This window comes from Dipodomys spectabilis, unplaced genomic scaffold (genome assembly GCF_019054845.1).
Source record: "Dipodomys spectabilis isolate Male_0828 unplaced genomic scaffold, ASM1905484v1 ptg000335l, whole genome shotgun sequence".
In the NCBI taxonomy this organism is placed as follows: Eukaryota; Metazoa; Chordata; class Mammalia; order Rodentia; family Heteromyidae; genus Dipodomys; species Dipodomys spectabilis.
Window position 1 is genome coordinate 1,307,399 of NW_024871012.1, and position 23,542 is coordinate 1,330,940.

A 23,542-nucleotide genomic window follows, 5' to 3' on the forward strand; every position below is an offset into this window, starting at 1 on the left:
GGTTCACTCCTTTGTCCTCAACACCGTGACTAGTTCATTGCCAATCACAAAACTCTGCTCAAAATAACAATGGCTTCCGGCACCAACATAGTACATTTCATACAAACTGTTTTGCTTGATCCTCATGGCTCTCAACCACTTAGATCAAACTGTCCTTAGTTTCTTCATTTGCTCTAGACTTCATGCAAAATCAGTCTCTTACTCTCTAAGTCCAACTGTTAGCTTTCCTGAGAGTGGCTAGGTTTAGCATATTCTCTCCCATTGAAATGCTTCCCCTTTCTACTGCCTCTGCCTCTTCCATTAATCTTGTATGTGCTCCTCTACAACAAAGCCACACTCCCACCTTAAATTACCTGGAGTTCTTCGGTTATACTTATTATTGATTTCATTCGACTTTTGAAAAGCAATTTGTTGCTAGTGCCTCACACGTGTAATCCTAGCTAGTCTGGAGGCTGAGATCTGAGGACTGCAGTTGAAAGCCCGCCCAGGCAAGACAGTCCATAAAACTACCAAGATCCCAGAAGTAGAGCTGTGGCTCAAGTGATAGAGTGCTGTGCTGGTCTTAAGTGAAAGAAGTTCAGGGACAGTGCCCAAGCCCTGAGTTCAAGCCCCAGCACTTACACGGTGGGGGGGGGGGGGGGAGAAGGAAGGAAAGAGAGAGAGAGAGAGAGAGAGGGAGGGAGGGAGGGAGAGAGCGCAATGAGTTTTACTTCTTCCTACGAGGGTGAAGTCAGAGATGGCACGGTAATGAGCCCTGTATCACAGGTAATCTTAAGGCACAGGATCTTGTTAAAATAATGCCCAAGTTCTGAAAATGGAATTGTTTTATTTTCCCCAGATGCAAGTAAGTGTAAAGGTTGTAAAGGAATTAGGAAATGTCACCTCACCCTGAAAATAGAAGTGTGACAGACTGTTGTGGAAAACTTTGAGACATTTAAATGCATGGACTAGATTTTGCTGAGCGCTTGTGAGAGGCTCTGGGCTGGGAGAAAATATCACAAGCCAGGACCAGCACAGATCCAGTGATTGCAGGGCTCATTTTCTTTCCTGCAATTCAAAATGAATTCTGACAAACCCAAGAGACTCTTACCTCTAATGAACCACCAAAAAGCTGGAACAAAGGTGTGGTTCAAGTAGTTGAATGCCAGCTTTGAAGGAAAAAGCCAATCAAGAATGTGGGGGGGGGGGGCTGGGCAGTTGGCTCAGTGGTAGAGTGCTTGCCTCGCATGCCTGAGGCCCTGGGTTCAATTCCTCAGCACCATATAAGCAAAAAAAGAAAAAAAAAGCCGGAAGTGGCGCTGTGGCTCAAGTGGTAGAGTGCTAGCCTTGAGCTGAAGAGCTGAGGGACAGCGCTCAGGCCCAGAGTTCAGGCCCCACAACCGGACCAAAAAAAAAAAAAAAAAATGTGAGGCCAGGCTGGGAAGGTGGCTCAGTGGTAGAGTGCTTGCCTCGCATGCATGAGGCTCTGGGCTCGATTCCTTAGTACCACATAAACAAAAAAAAAAGCTGAAGTGGTACTGTGGCTCAAGTGGTAGATCGCTAACCTTGAACTGAAGAGCTGAAGAGCTGAGGGACAGTGCCCAGGCCGATTTCAAGCCCCACGATGACAAAAAAAAAAAAAAAAAAAAGAATGTGAGGCCCAGAGTTCAAGTGTGTGTACGCACGTGCACACACACACACACACACACACACACACACACAGAGGATCGCATGAGTTTTTTTCAACTTTCATTACTAGCAGTTGAACCTTAGGATGCAAAAACAATCCAGAGAATTGAACAGCAAGCAAAGTAGCAAGTAAGTAGGTTGCTATCAGAATAAGAGATCCAACTTTGGCAGTGGCCTTCTAATGGTAAAGGAGCCTAGCCTAGACAGAGTGGTGAGGGGAGGAGGGAGGGTTGCTCTAACTTCTTCTAAACCCCTCATACGCCTACCCACCCCACAACACAATTCCTGCTACAGGACAAATTCTTTCATAGTCCAATGCAGACAGGGTACTAGCGGGCAGACTTTCTCTTTAGCTCATTTTGTCTCTGCCCCTTCTCACTCCTTTTCCTTCTTCCCAATTATACTATTCGCTGGAATTGATGATGAACTGACCATATACAAATACAACTCCTGCTGGAACTTGGCTTATGAGAAGCTTCTGCCTACAAAATTTTGACATAGCAAAAGAAGGGCAAGCAATCGTAGGCAGCCAAGGGAACAAACATTGGCTTTCATTTGCTGTAGGTGAATCCAATCTTTCTCGCGTTGTGACTTATTTGGAGTACCTCAACCTATATACAAACCTCACACCTCATCTTCTAAGGAATATTAAGGAATATGGAGCTTATATAGAACAAGAAAGTATGTTATCCTTCATATAAAAACAGCTCTTAGTGAAGAGATAATCTTTTCAGGGTACAAAGTCACTGAAGAAAAGAATATTTTGCCAGGCACCGGTGGCTCATGTCTATAATCTTAGCTACTGGGGAAGCTGAGATCTGAGGATCGTAGTTCAAAGCCAGCCCACACAGGTAAGTCTGTGAATCTCTGATCTCCAATTAGTCAGCAAAAAGCCAGAAGTGAAGCTGTAGCTCATGTGTTAAGCAAAGCCCTTGAGAGAGAAAGCTATAGGAAACTGAAACTGAGCAGGCCCCAAGTTCAAGCCCGAGAATCAGCTCACTTATAGGCATGGGCACAAGCGCGCGCGCGCACACACACACACACACACACACACACACACACACACACACACACACACGAGAAAAAGAAAATTCAAAGAGAATGGAAATAGGAACTAGAATGACCCAAAGAGAGCCCTAACCCCAGGAAAATGGTTAACTAGACTTCCTACCAACAAGAGAGAGAGACAGAGGCTTACTATCTTTAAGCACCTAAGGGGCTTTAGACCTTAAGGAGAAGATAAATGGTAACTTTGCATTACAAAGCCCAGTCTCCAGGAGATGTTTAAGTGCTGGGAGTTAGTTGACCACAGCCTAATCTTCTTTGTCTTTGAAATGTAAAGCAAGGTCCCAGTATGTTAGAGTACAGAGTTTTCACCTAATTTGCCCAGGGAGACATTTCTATAAAAAGCAAGAGTTTCCCTCCTAGATAAGAAGTCTTTCAGTGGTTTTTTGTTTTTGTTTTTCATCAATAGAAGAAATTTCCCCAAGCCCTGTTTTTTGATTCCTATCTTAATCGAGACTTTTCTATTCAGTGCAGACAGTCAATTCAGAGGTTCAATTTGATGGAAACATATTAAATGTAGATTTCTGAAATGACTCATTGGGAAGTCGCTCACCCTTTCTCTATAGAAGGGGCTGGGCAGCCATCTGGTTGCGGTACTGGCACAGCATTAGCTAGGCTGAAACCACGTCCAGCTCAGGCCTCAGTGGGGACAGCTGGCCGGACGAGGCCTGCTCCTTCACATCCCGGCCAGTGCTCTGCCCTCAAGCAGAATCCTCCACTCACTTCTGCCGATCGGAGTCCCCCTGCGCCCTCGTTTCCACCAGGGGATCTAGCAATCTGTGCGTGGAAGTCTGGACCGAAACGTGTCAGGTGGTGACCGTGTGGGATTCCTTCAATCAGTGACTTTCTCGGTGAGCTACGGGTACGCTTTCTGCCTGGGTTTTTGAAAAGATGAAGAGATGGAGGTCTAAAGCTGGCTGTTGAGAATGACCTATTTCTGCAGCTTAGGAAGCAGGTGAAATCCAACATGAGAGAAATAAGGGGGTGTCCTTACTGGTTTCAATAACTATCACAGACAGACACAGCGCTATCTCTAGACACATGACAGAATGAATATGAAACAGAAAACAATACATATGAGAATATATATGTATACATATATACACACTGTCCTAACAAGAATATACATATATACACACACATATACATGCTGTCCTAACAAGAATATATCTATATATCTATATATATACACACACACACATCTGCACACTGCCCTAACAAGGACACACACACACACACACACACACACACACATCTGCACACTGCCCTAACAAGGATACACACACACATCTGCACACTGCCCTAACAAGGATACACACACACACACACACACACACATCTGCACACTGCCCTAACAAGGATACACACACAGATCTGCACACGGCCCTAACAAGGACACACACACACATCTGCACACTGCCCTAACAAGGACACACACACACATCTGCACACTGCCCTAACAAGGACACACACAAACACACACACATCTGCACACTGCCCTAACAAGGATACACACACACACACACACACACACACACACATCTGCACACTGTCCTGCTTCTCAACTCACCCGGATAAAGACCCTGCAAACACTGGCCAGGCAACTGTCCAAACGCTCGCTTCCTTGGCTTTTTCTGTCCATCTCCCCGTCTTAGACACAAAAGCGTGGGGTGACCCGCGCTGAGGGAGGGGTCACCGCTAACTACCCGACGTCAGGTGACCCGCGCTGAGGGAGGGGTCACCGCTAACTACCCGACGTCCAGGCCCCGGGCGGGCGGCCCCACGCCACACGGCCCCGCGAGAACGAAGCGCCGCCGGGCAGCCCCGGCCTCCTCCGCCCCGGCCTCCCTCCCTCCCCCCCCCCCCCCGCCTCTTCCTCCCCGATCTCCCCCCCCCGCCTGCCCTCCTCCCCCAGGGCCCCTATTCCCCCTCCCCAGCCTCCCCCCTCCCCGCCTCCCCCCCCCCCCCGCCTTCCCCTCCCCGGCCCCCCTCCCCCCCGGCCCCCCTCCCCCCCGGCCCCTCCTCAGCTCCTCCCCCCGCCTCCCCCTCCCCGGCCTTCCCCCTCCGCCTCCTCGGCCCCCCTCCCCGGCCTCCCCCCTCCCCGGCCCCCTCCCCCTCCCCCCTCCCCGGCCCCCTCCCCCTCCCCCCTCCCCGGCCTCCCCGCTCCCCCTCCCCGGCCCCCCTCCCCCCGGCCCCTCCTCAGCTCCTCCCTCCGCCTCCCCCTCCCCGGCCTCCCCCCTCCCCCCCCCGGCCCCCTCCTCCCTCGGGGCCCCTCCTCAGCTTCCCCCCCCCCCCCCCGCTTCCCCCTCCCCGGCCTCCCCCCTCCCCGGCCTCCCCCTCCCCCTCCCCCCTCCCCGGCCCCCCTCCCCGGCCTCCCCCCTCCCCGGCCTCCCCCTCCCCCTCCCCGGCCCCCCTCCTCCCCCGGGCCCCCTCCTCCCCCTCCAAGCCCCCAGAGCGACCGACAGCCGAGGCCGCCCGGCCCGCCGCCCGCGCCCCTCCTACCGGTGAGGCTGACCCCGAGCCGCGCCGGCCGCGGCCGCGGGCGCTGCGCGCTCAGCCTCGGTCTCAGCCTCGGTCTCCCGGCCGCAGCCGCTCACACCCGAGGCGCAGCTTCGCCTCCATGATCCGGTCACGTGATCGCCGCCCATCACCTGCTCGGGATCTCCCGCCGCAGCCCTGGGTCCCTAAGGCCGGCTGGGGAGGGGCGGGCTCAGGCCGGCTCCCGCAGCCAGGCCCAGCTCAAAACAGCCCGCAGATTTAGTACCCTTGAAACCTCCTGCACACACACAGAGACATGCACAGAGACATGCACGCACAGACATGCACGCACACATGCACACAGAGAGACATGTACACACACATGCACACAGAGACATGCACGCACACATGCACACACAGACCGACATGCACGCACACATGCACACAGAGAGACATGCACACACATGCACACACAGACATACACTCACACATGCACACACAGACTGACATGCACGCACACATGCACACAGAGAGACATGTACACACATGCACACACACATGCACACACAGACATACACTCACACATGCACACACAGACTGACATGCACGCACACATGCACACAGAGAGACATGTACACACGCATGCACACAGAGACATGCACGCACACATGCACACACAGACCGACATGCACGCACACATGCACACAGAGACATGCACACACACATGCACACAGACATACACAGACAGACATGCACAGATACATGCACACAAGTGCACACACGCACACAAAGACATGTACACACATGCACACATGCACAGTACACATGCACACATACACATATGCACACACATGTACATATACACGCACACATACACACAGGAGACCCACACAGACATTCACAGACATGCACACACATACACGCACACATGTGCACACACAGCCTGCAGCATCACAACACACTCATACAAGACAGCAATGTCATTTTAATGAGCAATATCTAAAATAACAATAGAATTGATTAGGGATGCGTAGAGCCTATACAAAAAGAACCGGGGCACCAAGGGCCCTCTCCTGTAAGCCTAGCTACTCATGAGATAAGAGGATCGTGGTTCCAAGCCAGCCAATCAGAAAAGTCCCTGAGATTCTCATCTTAGATTAACCACACAGAAGTCCAAAGTACAACTGTGGCTCACCGTAGCAGAGCACCAGCCATGAGTGATAAAGCTAAGGTATAGCTCCCAGGCCCTGAGTTCAGCCCCAGTAGCAGCCTGCACACTTATAATATATACACACACACACACACATCCAAGTCAAGGTTCTAGAGAAAGTGACATTGCTCACCATGGTCCAGACAGCTTTGGTCTAAGCATGCAGAGCCCAGAAGGAGGAGGGTGTGATTTGAATCTAATTTCCCATTTACAAGCAAGTTTGGATGAGGCATCTCAGCCTGCTTCTTCACAAAGTGGATGGTAATAATGTTACTCAGAAAGTTCAGATAAGCTAGATTATTTGAGAGAAAATAATCTTGTAACAAATGTTTGCTATTCTTACTATTTCTAAAAAATACCGATATAGTTCAGACAAATGAAATAATCAAGAAATACCTGCATAATAGAAACATAATAGGAAGTTTTAGACCAACAACTAATTACAGGAAAAAAAAATTGTGCTGGTCCTGGAGCTTGAACTCAGGGCCTGGACGCTGCCCCTAAGCTTCTTTGCACAGGGCTAGTGCTCTACCACTTGAGTCACAGCTCCACTTCCCACTTTATTGGTAGGTAGTCAGAGATAAGAGCCTTGGGAGCTTTCCTGTTCAGGCTGGTTTAAATCTTGATCCCCAGATCTCAGCCTCCTAAATAGCTAGGACCACTGGAGTGAGCCACCTATACCAGGTGATATTTTAATTAAATTTTTATTCTCTTTAATTAGTTGTACAAAAGACCTGCCATTTAACAAAGCAGTTTATGAGTACAATATATCTTAATCAGTGTCACCCCTTTCAACATTCTCATTCATCCCTCCCTACAATACTTTTTTAAAATAAAAATTACTGTTTAGGGGGTGGGGGGGGTGGGAGATGGGAAGGGATGGGAAGGGGTAACAAAGGAGGAGGCAAGAATGCTTGATAAGAAATGTACTCATTACCTTGCCCATTAATTGTAACCCCTCTGTACAGTATTTTCACAATTAAAAAAAATGTAAACATGGCAAAGGTTAAAAAAAAAAAAGAATTACTGTTTAAATGCAATAAATAGCATTCTGATTATTATTATATTGACAAAAAAGGCATGCTAGATGTCAAATTCTCTACTGCAGTTTTTAGTTATTCTCCAAGAGTCTAATTGGTACCTTCAAATGACTAATAGTTGAGCTTTCACAAATAAAAATAAAAGTTTTTGGATGATCATACATTGTCAACCACTGCTTGAGTTGCTAGTATAAGAGATGGCTAAGTAGAATAATTGTTGTTCTCCAATAAGGAAAAGAGACTCAACATGAAGAGATTATAATAGTCATGTAAAGAGATAGAAAGAAAGAGATGATGAAATGAATAGGGTTGAAGAAGCATGCCTATTTTTCTCTGTGAGGTTCAGTGAAGCAAATGATAGCTCTTTAAGAAAACTAAAAGGTTATAAGAATCTAGGAAGAATCATAATGAGTTGAAGTGTAAGAACACTGAAAAAATAGGTAACTAAGGTCTTGAATTTCAAGAGAAAAAAAGTTGGATTTTTGCAACTTTGGAGCAACAAAAACTTGACATTTCAGTCTTGTTATAAGCAAATAGGTTTGGAAAATTGGCCTTTCCCTTTTTTTTCCCCTTCCTTCCTTCCTTTCTTCCTTCTTTCTTTCCTTTCTTCCTTCCTTCTTTCCTTCCTTTCCTCCTTCCTTCCTTCCACTCATTGTGTCAGTTCTGGGGCTGAGGCAGTATCATTGAGCTTTTGTGCTCTACCAATTGATCCACAGCTCCACTTCAGCATTTTGATGATTAATTGGAAATTAAAATTAAAAGTCTCACGGACTTTTCTGCTGCCCTGGCTTTGACTTTCAGTCTTCAGATCTCAGCTTCCTGAGTAGCTAGGACTATACCAGAGCCTAGCCATGGTATGTTCTTTTCCATTCACTCAATTGGGCACCTGGTATTTAGCAGGTGTTAATCTAGGCACCAGGGGTGCAGTGATTAACAAGACAAAAGTTCTGCCTTCCTGGAGATATTTATCTGTCTGTCTGTCTGTCTCCTAGATGGAGATCTTGTAAAATGGTAATCAAATGCTAGGGACAAATGGAAAGCACAGGGTAGAATATGTTCTGGATTTTGGTGCTCTGAGCATCTGGGGTTGGATGATCCTTTGTGGTTGTGGGGATTGTGTACATGTAGGGTGTCCAGTAGCATCCGATGCTCCGAAGGGTGACCTCATTCTCACCTGGCTTTTTAGTATCTTTGTTCCAAAAGGCCTCCCATAGATTCTGGAAACAAATCCTCAAATACGTTGGTGGAACCGCTAGCTAATATTGTGTGCACATGCACACACACACACACACACACACGCGCGCGCGCACGCACCTCAGTATACTTTTCAGAAGCTGAGGTTTTACTGTTCTCCAGCCAGCTGTGCTGAATAACATGCTTACTTGTCTAGCTCTACCCCTAAACTTTTCTCATTTTGCTCTCTGCCATTTCCCTCATCCTCTGACTCCCATGTGGGATTGTGTGTGTGTGTGTGTGTGTGTGTGTGCACGTGCGCGCGCACGTGCACTTACACGGGCATGTGCACCTGTAGTACAGCTTGAATTCGTGGCCTCCTGATCTTGCTTGGCTTTTTAATTCAACGTTGAAATCAACGTTGATTCTCTACCACTGAGCCACATCTCCATTCCTCCATTTCTGCCTTTTTCTGCTGATTAATTGGAGATACGAGTCTCACAGATTCTTCCGCCTTGGTTGGCTTGGAGATCCTCAGATCTCAACCTCCTGAGTGGCTAGCCACCCATGCCCATCTTCCCATGTGGTTTTGATCCATGAGGACACTGTTGAGAGATGAGAGGGAAGGCAGCCAGGTAAGACAAGCCCACAAGGAATTCCCAGGAAGAATACCTCAGGCTGGCAGGCCTCCTTTAGTAAGAAGTTTGTCCTTCCTCTCACCTTGGCCCTTTCTACCATGAATTCTTGAGATTCTTGTTCTGGGTTCTGGTCATCTCTGCTTCGCTCATTGCTGAGGCCGAGGGTAATACTGGATCGGGACATTGCACTTTTCCTGTGCTTCCTCACACTCTGCCACCATCGTTGTAACTGTTTCCTTGCTTATATATTTCGTGGACTTTCCTATGCACAATGTGTCATCCCTTTCCTGTTGTGTCCCTGACATATTAATCCATCCTGCTTTTTTTAGAAAGTCATACTTCCAGCCTTCCTCAAATAATATCAATGTTCACTGACGGTTGTCTTGTTAAGGAAGCTCTAACACCGATGCTGACATTACAAAGTTCCAGCCAAAGACACATCTTAGATGTTCCCCAAACAAGGAGCTAACAATGCAGTTGGACTCCTCTGTAGACGTTCTTTCTGCAGGATAGCGGCCTTGGTCAGCCCATCTTAGCACTCAGGGCTCTCTCTTGCTCTAAAATCCCTCACTACAAAATAGCATAGCTATAGATATTCGGAAAACTTCAGTGAATTACTTAGGGACTTTGGTTCTCTCGCTTCCCTCTGGCCTCTGGCCACTGGAGCTGCCCTCACACAGCCCTGCTGGGGAAACAACCCAACAGTAGCTCTCAAAGTTTTGCTGAGGCCGCAAGAATGTACTCTGGGGTCAGAAGAACTCAGTGGGTGTGGTCGGAGGCGTGGCTCAGGTGGTAGGAAGCTTGTCAATGAATGTTAAGCATCAGATACCCATTTTGAATCCTTGGTCTCAGACAAAAAGAACTCAGTGGGTAGCAAGACTGGAGTGTGAGAGGCAAGTATTTTATTGGGAACGTTGGCTATTAAACTTTATGTGCCCTTCAATGGAGCAGTGGGAGAGTAAAATGAATAATTAGCCTACAGAAGCTCAAGTGTCTCTTGGTAGCCGTTCTTCATGGAAAAGGACATGGCTAAAAGAGCAAAGATGTAGTTTGGTTAAGTCTTTACTTCACAATATTCTTATTCTGGATAGTATTAGCAATTCATTGATCAAATCAGTTTGCTCACCAGCCTTGGGAAGGGAAATAGTAAAATTTGCTCTGTCTAGAATTTTTTTTTAACATCTGCAGGTGCTTATTGAAAGTTTGTTCTGAATAGAACTGATCAGAAATGCAAAGATGGTAGAACCTGAGACAGAGGAGACAAACACAGAGAGAGACGCGTAGGGAGACATAGGAAGAGACACACGGAGAGAGAGATTTTTTTAAAAAGGAATTAAACTGCAAGAGCTTTTGATGAGATTTCATTATTACCACCAACTTACCAAACATAACACATCAAATGATCAACCCTAAGTACAAAAGTAAATTAACATAGCATCAGTACTAAGTTTGGTCTCCCATATTTTATTCAAGGAAAAGCCAAAAAAAATAGTAAAGAATCAAGGGAAATTCGGAGTTTGTGAAATGTCATAGTACCTGTGGGCAAAGGCAGATGTGGAGAGCTGGGACAGAGTATCAAAAAAGTGGTTTAAGGCCAGTCCTAGCAAAAAGCCAGAAGTAGAGCTATGGGATTAGAGTGTCAGCTTCGAGGAGAAAAAGCTCAGGGATGGCACCCAGGTCCTGAGTTCAAGCCCTAGTTGTAGCTCATGGGTGCGCACACACGCACACGCACACACACACGCACACCACACACACACACACACACACACACACACACACACACACACACACACGGCGCATCAGCTCAGACAGCTCAGATCTTCTGAGTTCACCTTACTTAACATTAAGACAAAGAGTCTTCTGGTTACTTCTTCGTTTTTCATTTTTCACATCCATGTGGAAAAGAGAACCAGCTCCTGCACAAAAGTCACATACTGAAAAGACCTGATTTCTGAAGGTCTCACGGAAAACATAGGAAGGTTTAATGACGTCACTCGCTGGGGAAAAGTATTCTCAATATCCCAATCAGACAGAAAAAAGAAAAGGGATAATTTGAAAAGACAGACGGCAGAGAGTTAGCCACAGAGACACTTTGTAAAACATGAAATATATTGTTTGAAAGTCATTTTTCTTTCTTTCTTTCTTCCTTTTTTCCTTCCTTCCTTCCTTCCTCCCTCCCTCCCTCCCTCCCTTCCTTCCTTCCTTCCTTTATTTTTTTTTGTGCCAGACCTGGGTCTTGAACTCAGGGCCTGGGTGCTGTCCCTGAGCTTTTGTGCTAAGGTGATCACTCTACCATTTAAGCCAGAACTCTACTTCTGCCTTTTTGGTGGTTAATTAGAGATAAGAGTCTCATAGACCTTCCTGCCCAGATTGGCTTCAAACTGCAGATTTCAGATCTCAGTCTCCTCAGTAGCTAGGATTACAGATGTGAGGCACCACCACCTGGCTTGAGGTCATTTTCATTTCCCAGAGCCAGTAAACAAGATCTATGTGCAAATCTGAGTATCAGGTACTCCCATATACTCAATTTTGGCAAGTCTAACTCCTTCTCCCCCTTTCTCATACCCCTCTGTTGTACAAAACACTCCAAAAGATTAGACAGTAAGTACTGTTTTCTTAGTCCTCTTGGGAATTATTTCCTTCCATCACCTCAAGCAGCCATTTCCTTGTCTCATATTCATATGGAATGCCATACATTTGTATATCGATGGTCACAGCTCTATCATTTAGCTGGTCAGTTTAAGATTTCTAATGGTTTGATGCTTTCCTAGCATACTATTTGAGCTTATGACTAGAGTCGACGATGATTCCCGGATCGACTTGTGTACCTGGATGTTGCTGAATGGTACCTTTAATGAAGTGATTACCAGTGAAATCAGCAGACTGAGTCAAGAAAATGACCCTGTACCATGCAGACAGGCCTTATCTGATCAGTGCCTGAGCTTCTGCATTCTCTATACACACGTGTAATCTATACACACGCACACAGATGTTCTGTTCCCCTGGCAAACCTTGACAAACTTAACACCATTATCCCTTTCTGTTTAACACACCAGTCTTTTAACTAAAGGTTTATGGATTGTGGCTATGCTTGCTTACCCTTTGTGAGGACCTGTGTTTAATTCACAGGATCAAAAGAGAAAAAAGAAAGGGAAAAGGAAAAGGAAAGGAAAAGGGAATGAGCATACAGGTAGAGTACTTAGTTGCTGGTCTATAGCGCACAACCATAAATAGTCGTTCCTCATGTTTAAATTAACATTGATCATTCACTATTTTAACCATTACTGATGTCCCAGTCTTTATTTAAAATTTAAACTCCTAGGATACTATGACTGACAATAGTAATTCCTGAGTTTAAACTCAAGAGTCTCTTGCTTGTCAACAAGGCAAACACTCCACCAATAAAACTGTAACTTTCAGACTTTTTTTTTGGCAGGGCAGGGCGGCGGGGGGGGGGGGGGGGGGGAAGGAGGGCGGGGGGAGCAGGGAGGCTTTAGTTATTTTTTGGATGAGTCTCATGCTTTTGGCCAAGTCTGACCTTGGACCAAGATCTTCCTAGCTTCTGAGTCCCATGTAGCTGGGACTATAGATAAGTACTAACACATGTTTAATTTGTTCTTTGAAATAGGTTCTTGCTAATGCCTTTGCCCAACCTGGCCGTCAACCTTCAACTGTCTTCTGAGTAGCTGGGATTACAGACATGAGTGGACATATTGAACCTTAGTAGTGGTTAAGTGTGAATCCAAATCATGGGAATTACTGAAGTAAAGCTATCTGGCTCTACTCCAGAGCTCCTGAGTCCAGGGGAGGGTCAAGGTGCTGGTCATTTGCACTTCGAATAAGAGCTCAGGTGATATTGATACCTCATTGCCTAAAGGCATTAGAGAACTACTGGTTTTTCTTTTCTTTTCTTTCTTTTTTTTTTTTTTTGCTTGGGGGCTTGGCGCTCAGGGATTAATGCAAGACCTCAGCATGCTAGGCAAGTGCTCTACCATTGAATTATACACTTTAGCCTGTTTTAGACAGGCTGTTTTAGACAACTCTGTATCCTCTCAAGATCCAGTATCAAGGAAATCTTTCCCATATATTCAGAGTAAATTATCTATGCAAAAGGACTAGCAATGCCAGCGGGACAGAGTCTTCTTACTAACAAGAGACTGGGTGGAAAGAGATGAGCAAAGGAAAGAGAAGGTGCTTGTGGTACAAAGGAACCCTGATTGTCATCTGTTGGGTTTCAGGGGCATGTGCCAAATGCAGACAAGAATTGCCAAATCACATCTCAGCCTGGCTGCTGAGTTCTTCCCTCAATCCACAATAATGCCAGCTGGGTTGCTAGGATCCATCTGCTACTCTCTTACTGATAACGGATGTGAGGTCTCTCCGCAAGGAAATAACTTGACAGGAAAAAGAAGGAGTAGGCCAACTGAACCTGACTGCATTTCCGAGTATGCTTTGACTCCTTTTGGCACTTCAATATCCCTCTGAATTTCAATATCCCTCCGCACACCCCTGCTGTTCCTTGTGGGTTTTGTCTGCTCCTTTCATGAAAAAAATGTAATTTGCAATGTCAAAGCTCTCTTGGAGGACTCCTGTTTCCACACAACTTATGTTTGTGCAATTTAATACTGCAGTAATGCTTGAATGGTCTAGCCAAATGTCTAATTTTACAGATGAGGAAATATAAACTGGGAATGATCCTAAAATACATAGTCAGCAACCAGGCCCAGAATATAGATTCTTTGACACACCTTGGGTGTATACAGTCTTTTATACTTTCAGAAACTGAGTAGAAAAAAACAAAATACACATCTATCCTCTATTACACTTAAAAGAGATGAATTCTATCCTTACCAAATTTATCTCATAGAGAAATAAGGATTGTAATTATTTAGGGGGTGGTTATCAGTCATAGGGCTTGAACTCAGGGCCTGGGCACTGTCCCTGAGCTCTTTTGTTCAAGGCTAGCACTCTACCACTTTGAGCCACAGTGCCACTTCCGATTTTCTGGGGGTTCATTGAAGATAAGCCTTTCCTGCCTGGACTGGCTTCGAACTGTGATCCTCAGATCTCAGCGTTCTGAGTAGCTAGGATGACAGGCATCAGTCACCAGTGCCCAGCTTCTAAATATTTTCAGCAAAGTAACTAATCCATAAAAGCAGTAATGGTAACCTGACACTTGCTGGGTGCCTACTTGGCCACCCAAACACGAGGCACAGAGCAAATTTTCTGAAAACATACGGTGAGTGAGTGAATGAATGAATGAATGAATGAATAATGGAATCACTAATTTGATCAATGACTTGCCAATGTCTCAGCCAATTAAGTGATCCATAGGTCACGCTAAGATTTTGATCTTGCTGCAGAGTTTGCCAATCCCAACCAGAAAGTTAGATGCTACATAAAACTGGAAAATGCCTTGTCTGGAAGACAGGCAATGTGTCTGTTAGAAAAGTATGAAGTATGGGAAGCTCTGAGGCAGAGAAAAGCTAGGGAAGTTACAGAAACTTTTTGATTTGAACCTTAGTTTCTCTCCCTCAAACTACTTTCATTTTTTTGCCAGTTGTGGGGCTGGAACTCAGAGCCTGAACACCATCCCTGAACTAATGCTAATGCTCTACCACTTGAACTACAACTCTACTTCTGGCATTTTTAGTGTTTAATTGGAGATAAGAATCTCACAGGCTTTCCTGCCCTGGGCTGGCTTTTGAACTGTGATCCTCAGATCACAGCCTTCTTAGTAGCTAAGATTACAGGTCTGAGCCATTGGTACCCGGTTCATACTACCATTTTATTTATGTTTTTATTATCTTCCAATATGTAAGGAGAAAATGAGAAAATGTGTGCAAATTGCTTTGCACCCAGTTGAAGCTGAGTAAATGTTAATCCCACTAGTTGCCTGTTTTGTTATATAGGAGCCAAAGTGAGTGGAGTCGAGTCATCAAGAGATGGAAGAATGGCTCTATTTTTTGCTTGAAAGCATACTCAAATCATCACTTTGGTGATAGTTCTCTGGCAGCTGCTTTTACTGATAATATTCCTTGCAATAAATATAACCAACTATGTTCTTCATAGTCCATAATTCCTCACCATTTCTAAGTAAAATGCTTCTCCAGAAAATGAGCAATGAATCTAGCATTTGCTTACCCCTTTGTCCCTGGCTGCCCAGTTACAGGCTCGAGGAACTCAGTCTCCTCCTCCACTTCCTGTTCAGGGATCTTGTTTTTCTGCGAAGGCTGTGGTGAAAGCATTTCCCATTCATTGTCACGGCTGACCACCTGCAAAAGAACTCCATCCTGGCCAGCCTGACCCGGGCTCTTGCTCTTCCCCGATTGGCTGCACCGGTTGCTGACTGTTGCTAGTGCTAAAGATTCTAGAGGCTTCAGTTCTTCCTGAGTCTGTATCTGGGGACTCTTGCCCAAACTAGGATCCGAAATCTGATCTGTGGTCTTGCCAGACAATGCTGGCTCTGAGTCACCAACCTCAACATGGCCCAAGACCATCCAGCTCTGGTCTTGCGTAGGGCTCTTGGGAGATGACCTTTTGTGATTGTTAGAAGACATGGGCTCTGCAGAATGTTCCTTGCTCTCATTTAAGGAGGCCGGCTGGCATGTGACTGCAATGCTCGCTAACTGAGATCCTGCCACCCCTATTTCTTCAGAACCGATGTGGAAGTCTTCTAATTTGGGTGTGTCTTCATGTTCCTCATAGGCCTCTGCTTCCAGGAGTGAGTGCTGGTCATGGCTTACAAGAATAAAATCCACATGGGGGGACAGATGCTCTTCATTCTTTTCTGTGGCTTTTTCTCCTCTGTATTCTGATGTTATCTGCTCAGGATCTGTGGTGGCAATTGTCATTTCTTGTGACTCTAATACTTCAGTGCTGACAACTAGCAATGGAAAAGGAAAAGTGAGAAGGGAAAAAGCAAGGCTTAATTAACACATATATAACCTGTGATCCTTGAAAAAAAACTATTTTTGTCAGTCATGGGGCTTGAACTCTGGGGCCTGGGCACTGTCCCTCAGCTTTTCAACTCAAGGCTAGCGCTTTACCGCTTGAGCCACAGCGCCACTTCCAGTTTTCTGGTGGTTAAATGGAGAGAAGTCTTGTGGTACATTCTGTCCAGGCTACCTAAATCCTCAGATCTTAGCCTCCCAAGCAGCTGGGATTTCAGGTATAAGCCATGGGTGCCTTATTGTAATCTGTGATCTTTGCAAATCTTCACCTAATAAAAGGCAATTTAGCTGGGCACTGGCGGTTCACACCAGCCCTGGCAGGTGTCAAAGCCCCCAGCCCAGCAGGAAAGTCTGAGGAAACTCTTAACTCCAATTCAACTCCCCAAATGCCAGAAATAGAGCTGTGGCTCAAGTGGTAGAGCACTAAACTTCAGCAAGAGAAGCTGAAGGACAGCACCAAGGCTCCGAGTTCAAGCCCCAGGATCATTAAAAAAAAAAAAAAAAAAGGGCCATTTGATAAAATGTTTTGACTTGCACTGCTGTTTAATTTTCACATGCACAACCAGGGATATATATTAACTATCCCTGATTAAATTGTAGTGGTGTTGTACAGAACACGGCTAGGCACGCATCAAAAAAAAAAAAATATATAGTTCTCTCTTCTTACATTAGTAGGAAGAGCGTGTTCCACGCATGGCCCCCAGTTGGAGGGAAGCAAGTTTCTTGGGCGTGGTTTCTTACCGTTTCGTGGCCCTCTGTCTCCATCTGCTGGCGAATCAGAATGATCCACTTCCATATCCCAGCCACTACTGGATGGGGATGACTCGGTGTGGGAGCCCGTTCTTCCTCCAGGCAAAGAAAGGAAGGCAGGGTCCTCATCTATATGCAGCACAACCCTCTGGTGCTCAGCCGGCCTACTCCTGACCTCCAGGTGGTTTCCCTCATTCTGATCAGGAAGGGCAGAAAGCAACATCTCAGCTGCCTCGCTCCCTAGAGACACATCGGCTGGAGAGCCAGCTTCCTCCACTGTCTCAGCCGCCGGGGTAGGTTCAGCGAGGTAGGATAAGTCAAAGGGTGGCGTGTAAGGAGCCCGTGATGGCTTCAGAGCATCTTCCTCCCAGGGAGGGTCGCCCCCATAGCGGAAGTGTTCAGGTTCTTTCATGAAGTCCTCGTCAATATTCTGGCCCACGATGTCATATTCAAAGTCACCCCACGAGGCTTCAGAAGAGCAGATGTCCTGCTTTTCCGCGTCTCCATCCCCTGGTGTGTCCGGATGGCCTTCCGATAATGTCAACTTACTCATGTCGTCGATGGTTCCCGTGGAAGTGTTGAGACCGGAGGCATTGCTGAAACTGTGGTCGTAGGCGGCCTCGCTCACATCCAGGCAGGCGTCCAAGGCCAGCAAGGTGCCGGTCACCAGAGCTGAGGCTTGCTCCACAGCAGACGAGCCCCCCTTGCCTGTGTGACTTCCAGGAGAAAAGTCCTCTGCTGCCCAAGAGCAGTTGCCTTCCAGCGTTGGCACCTGATTGGTCACAAACACGTCCGTTCCCACATTTTCAATCCTTGGGACTGTTGTGTCAACCAGTTCCAAGACAGGTGCCGTGTCTGGCCCGGCTTCTTCTCCTGATGTTTTAAACCGTGCGTTGTCATCCTTACTGGTTTCAGAAGGTTCGGGAGAACCTGCACGAGAGGCAGGCTGCTGGGGGTCGCTTGGGTTTGCTTGATCACTGGCGGGAGGCAGAGGGACTGTCTTTTCAGCACAGCATTCTGAATCGCGTGGGACCGATTCCAGCCCAGCTTCTGAACGGGGCTCTTCCTTTCTCCTCTGCTCTGTGAGATAAAACTCAGCAGATTGCGTCTCAGGTGCCAGGTGCCCGCTGAGGTGCTGTTCTGCCTCTTGCTTTACGTCAGAATCGTGACAGATGTCAGGGCTGCTGGATGCCTGCGAGGTGCCATCGTGGTCACAGTGAGTGAGGATATCAGGATTCTCACCGTCAGCTTTGACACTGAAGGGCTGCTTGACGTCTACCCACAAGTCAGGTGAGGCTGAGGCCAGTCGTGCACCCTCGTGGAAGTTACCGTGTAAAATGTCTGGGGCGAAGGCACCCTGGGATCCCTCGGGAGAACCAGAGCTATCCCATTCAGAGCCTGATTCTCTGATCAACTCTGAGGGGAAGCTAACATCAGGGTTATTGTCTGTGGCGATACTTGCGGGTGTCATCTCACCGAGATACGACTCTCCTTGTTCCCACCAATGTGCTTCTTGGCCCTCACTAAAGGTATGTTCCGTTTCATCCATGGGAGTCAATGCGGGATCTTTCTGATCCCAGACAGACAGCATGGTATCCTGACAGGGTTCTTGGGTGTGAGTTTCAGGAGAGCGCTCATCACCAGCAGCTGGCAAGAAGGTTTGCTCTCTGAAGTTCTTCTCTTTAACGTGGTCCAGTATTACAAGCTGACTAAATTGCTGAGCATCTGGGTCAGGCTGCTTTGGCTGGATGTTCCAGAGTTCCCCGTGGGAGTTCTCCCCAGGACTATCCAGGAAGGGTGACTGAAACTGATCGTTGAAAGGATTGGTACAGTGTGTTTCCAGGGCTTCAGTGTCACCTCGAATGGGTTCTCCCCAGGGCCCCACATGCGGGTAGACGGAAGCATTCACCTCTACCCCACAGCTGGAGTCAGACGCGTTCCCTTCCAATGAACTCTCAACGGCTCTGCCTGCCTGCGGGGGGGCATCCCACCACTCACGGCTCTCAGCTGAGAAGCCGAGCATTTCCAGTCCAGAATCGCCAGTGTCCTTTGGTTCACTTCCGGGAGAGAGTTGCCATACATCACCTCCTGGCTTTCCTGTAGATGGAGAAGAGCTCATCTCTTTCTTCACCGCAGTGATCTGTACATGAGTCTCGGAGTGTGGCGAGACATTCCACCCAACGGGGCTGCTCTGTTGGTTGTTATAGAATGGGTGTAACGTGTTCTCCTTCTCTGTTGGTTCTGAGCTGCTTATGTAATCGGAAAACTCCTCAGACGTGGGAGCCTCTGTCACCAAGAACTTAGATTCATTCAGTGAATCCCAAGCTCTGGATGCACTCTGAGTGACCTGAGTATCCGTCCAATGGACATCCTTCTCTCCTGGCTCTCCACGGCCTACGCTGTCATCCTCGGGAGCTGAGCTGGCTGATGGGACCCTGGCATCTTGTGGCTGTACAATGTCACATTCGTTTTTCTCCTGATGTCTCACCATGGGATTTCTTTCCTGGTACACACTTGAAAATTCAGAATATTTGCCTGTTTCTGGGCTGGATAGAGAGGATAAAGAATCACCATCCACTGAATCGGTCCAAATCTCTGCAAATGTGGAAAGCTTGTGACCCAAGTTACGTTCAGAGTCATCCCTTCTGTTTTCCTCTAAGTCCTTCACTTCAGGAACGACTTTTTCTTGGCCGCCAGTGATACTGAGTTCAGATTCCGGGCAGATCTGTGCACTATTATCTGGATTCTCTACTTGATGCTCACTAGTGAGTCCCTGACCCCAGGAAGAGAGAGCGGCTGAAGAATCATTTAGGTCAGGACTGGATGCACTTGAACGAGTGTACTCACTAGAAATGCTGTCTCTGTCCTGATTTCCAGACAAACTGGCTGGTGGCAGGCTTCCCGTGACCCCTTCGCCATCAAGATCCTTAGCCATCTCAGAGCCTGTGCGACTGTCCCTCAGCTCGCCGTCCAGGGGGCCATCACCCACACTGAGGCTTTGAGGAAACTCGTGAGCAAGTCCTTTGTCCGTGCTCTCTGGTTCTAGAACATTACATTCTTCGCTTTTCTCCACATCCGGTTCAGATAAAGCTGCATTTTTTGTTAAGTCCCTATCACCGGAAACTTCGGTAGTTTCAACTGAATTTCCGTGCAGTATGAGGGGCTCTTCATCAGTCTCGTTGGTCTGAAACTTTCCGGTAGACCTCTCTATTTGAGCAGCGCCACGGAAGCTATCGAAAGACCCTTTCTCATAGTGCAAGTCTTCCTCGGCTTCCTCAGCTTGAGGACTGCAATGAACCGAAAGAGAGCTGATGTTGCCTGATCCGAGGCAGGTTTCTTGAGGTTCGGCGTGAACTGGAGGGGAGAGTGGCTGATCACCAGACCCTTCTCCAGAAATCTCCAAGGTGCTACTCAACCCTGAGCCTATGGCCTCGTTTTTGTCCAGGTGCTCTGAGCCAGAGCTTCCCGGAGTTTCATCCTCACCCTGGCTTTGGTCGTCACTGGGAACTATCCAGGGATCTGCGGGCGAAAACCGTCCTGGCGTCTCAAGCCTGGCTGTCAAGGATGTGGCGTGGGCCGGGAGAGTTCCTGGCCACGGGTGCAGATCGTCGACAGGAGGAGCTGTCAGTGCTGCTGACTGGCTGAGCCCATCTGAGGAATGGGTGGGGCTTTCAGGAGCAGCTTTGCTTGGTGCCAGACCCCTCGTCCCTGCCGGCTCTGGTGAGCGCAGTGATGACAGGCCTTTGTCGCTCATGACCGAATCCCATATATTGTCTGCAATGAACTGCCCGCTCTTCTCACTCAGTGTGTGGCCATCACCGGGAGTGGGCTCTCTGGGGTGCTCTCCAGAGGCCCGAAGCTCCCAGTCTGCCTGGTTTGCTTCCTGATAGTCTGTGCTCCAGGGTTCCAGCTGTCTCACTGAGAACCGGGTCTCTGGTTCCATCCTTTCTCCGCTAGAGCCTTCTTTCTGACCATCGCCGGCAATGGCCATGCCCCCACTGCAGTCATCCCAGTCCAACTCATTGTCCACGTCTGAAATGGTAGCCGTGGACTGGGTGTCCTCCAGAATGACTCTGTTCCACGTGTCAAGGCCATCGGGGGCTGCGTGCCTCGAGTTGGTGCTGCTGTGCAGAAGTGAGAGCTGGCGGTTGGCTTCGTTGTACAGCTGCATCATGCTGGGGTCGTCGTAACTGGAGGGGTTGCTTTCCCCCTCTTCCCCCTCCTCCTCCTCCTCCTCCTCCTCCTCCTCCTCCTCCAGGGAGATGGTCTTTGCGTCCGGGTACTCCTCTGTCCTGAGTGAATCTTTATCTGAGTCACCCGAGGCATGTCCCTGGGGATCGCCGTCTGCCGGAGGCGCAGCCCACATATCCAGGTTCCCAGGCCCGGAACGGATTCGATCTCTTGGTGCCTGCTGGGGGGACATGGCAGGGGCTTCAGCCTCCTCCGGGGGGCAGAGGACATCTTTTGATTCTGCCGCTTCCTCCTGAGCACAGGGCTTGCGTCCAGTGTCTTTGTCATCGCCAGCAAACGTTGGCGATGTGTAAGAGTCAGAGGTGGAGTAGTTGGTGTCCAAGGGGGATGGCACGGAATCCTCTCCCACATTGGGGGCGCTGTAATCAGAGCATTTATAGGAGAAGAAGGACTCTTCCCAAGGAGCCAGGGCCTCCGGGCTGCCTTTCTGAACACTCTCCTCAAAGAGGTTCCAGGAATCCACCGCGTCGTAGGCCTTTCCCCGAGCTGGAGAACCCACCACGCCACTCCGCTCTTTCCTTAGCGGCTCCAGGTTATTCCACGTTTGTTCCAGGGGAGAGCTGGGGTTCCCAGACACGCAGACAGGATCCCTGGAGTCAGGGTTTTTCCTGACCCACGCTTGGGAAGCTGCGACGTTATCTGCTGCACTCAGTGGGTTAGGGAGTTGATCTCCCGAAGGAAAAGAAAATCCACTTTTGGCCATGGCCCACTCCGTTGGCTCGCTCACGGATGTTGTCTCTGCCGTGGTTGGGTGAATATTCCAGGTATTTTTCAAAGCTTCAGGATCATCTTCTTTATCAAACACACTCCAGGCAGGGAATGACCCGGGGGCTGGGGGGGCCCCGGCCTGGGGTGGATTTCCCCAAGGCTCGGGCATGGCCGTGGGTGAGTGGCCTGATTGCCACAGAGCAGCAAAGCCTTCCATCAGGTGGTTTGTTCCCTGGGGTGGAGCCCGTGGCAAATGCGACTTCTCAGTGCTCAGGCCGTCAAACGGTCCAGTTTCCTCCTCCTGGTCTTGAGGACCAAGGCTCCCCGGTTCGGGCTGAGCAAATGCAGGTTCCCAGGGATCTGACTTGGGGAATTCAAGCTCCTTTGGTTGAAATACGGAATCGGAGGCTCTCCGATCAATGGGGCTAGGTTTATGATCCTTCCATGACTCGGGACTCTGGAAGACAGACTCTTGTTCACTGGAACTCCATGCGTCCACTATGTTTCTAGAGTCAATGTCCAAACCACCCCACCAGCTGCTGCACCGGACACGGGTCTGCGGCGGCATCAGGCGCCCTGCGTCCATGGCTTTTTGAGTTAGATCTTCTGCATAGAGGGAGGCAGGCTCTTCGGTGGGTGGTGAGCTTTCCACAAAGCTGTTCATCGGAGTTGGTGGGACCCTCTTTCCCATATTCTTTGGCCGGTCTGAGGAAGGTGATTCATCCCCCCTAAAACCTGCGATGCTCAGATGTCTTTCAGAGTTATCCCTGAGGCTTTCTGGTCTCTGAACAAACTCCTCATCAAACGCAACCAGGCCATCTTTACCCTCCTGTGACAAGAGGAACTCGGAGGGATATGTGGACGCGTGGACCCCCACCTGTTCGAGTTCTGTCGGCCCAGCGGGGGGCTGTCCTTCGGAGGAGTCGCTGTTGGGGAAGTCGTCTGCTGGGGAGTAGTCTGCAGAAGGTGATGATGGTTGAGACTGCTCAGAAGCCATGGGTGCTGGGTCAAAGTGGAAGAGGTCAAAGTGCTCGTTGTGTTCTCCAGACCGTGCGTGCTCTTCTACCACGGCTCCTTCGGGGATGGGGCTGTATGAGTCGAAACCCGGGAGGAGGCTGTGGTGAGGGCCGACACCTTCGCCTACTGGGCTATCGTCACTGAGGAACACAGAGCTCTCCTTGGAGGAACGGCTGCTCCTAATGGTCGCCAGGCCACTGTCTGGGCTAACCAGGTCGACACTGACGTCCACTGGAGCTTGGTTCGCGTCGTTGAGATCTGGAGGGTTCTCTATGAAATTCACCGAGCTGGGCTGTGGCTCGACGTCCGAACCGTATAACTCCATAATCCCAGAAGAGCCCTGGGAGAGCGGGGCGCTGCCGGCCACCGCTTCTGTGGAGGAAGTCCGGCTGTTGGAGACCATCTCTGGGCATTTGCGATGGATGACGTCCTTGATGAGGAGAACCACCTGGTCGCAGGTAACCGCAGGGTCCTCCTGCTGGTACACGAGGATGTCATCACAGCCGCACTCAAAGGGCTCCAGCTCCAGGCACGGGTTCTGACTCTCTTCCAGCTCACAGCAAATCTGTGGGGGAGGCATGCACAGGTGAG

At 48.6% G+C, this 23,542-nt stretch overlaps 1 protein-coding gene across 1 annotated transcript in view; it reads right to left on the bottom strand.

Moving 5' to 3' along the window:
* Positions 1 to 23,542, bottom strand: part of Prune2 (prune homolog 2 with BCH domain) — a 181,151-nt gene that overhangs the window by 58,465 nt on the left and 99,144 nt on the right. The window contains exons 8-9 of the mRNA XM_042665612.1: positions 16,967 to 23,516; positions 15,417 to 16,158 (exon numbers count right to left, since the gene is read on the bottom strand). Coding sequence (XP_042521546.1) covers positions 15,417 to 16,158; positions 16,967 to 23,516 — 7,292 coding nt within the window. The remainder of the gene's footprint in view (positions 1 to 15,416; positions 16,159 to 16,966; positions 23,517 to 23,542) is intronic.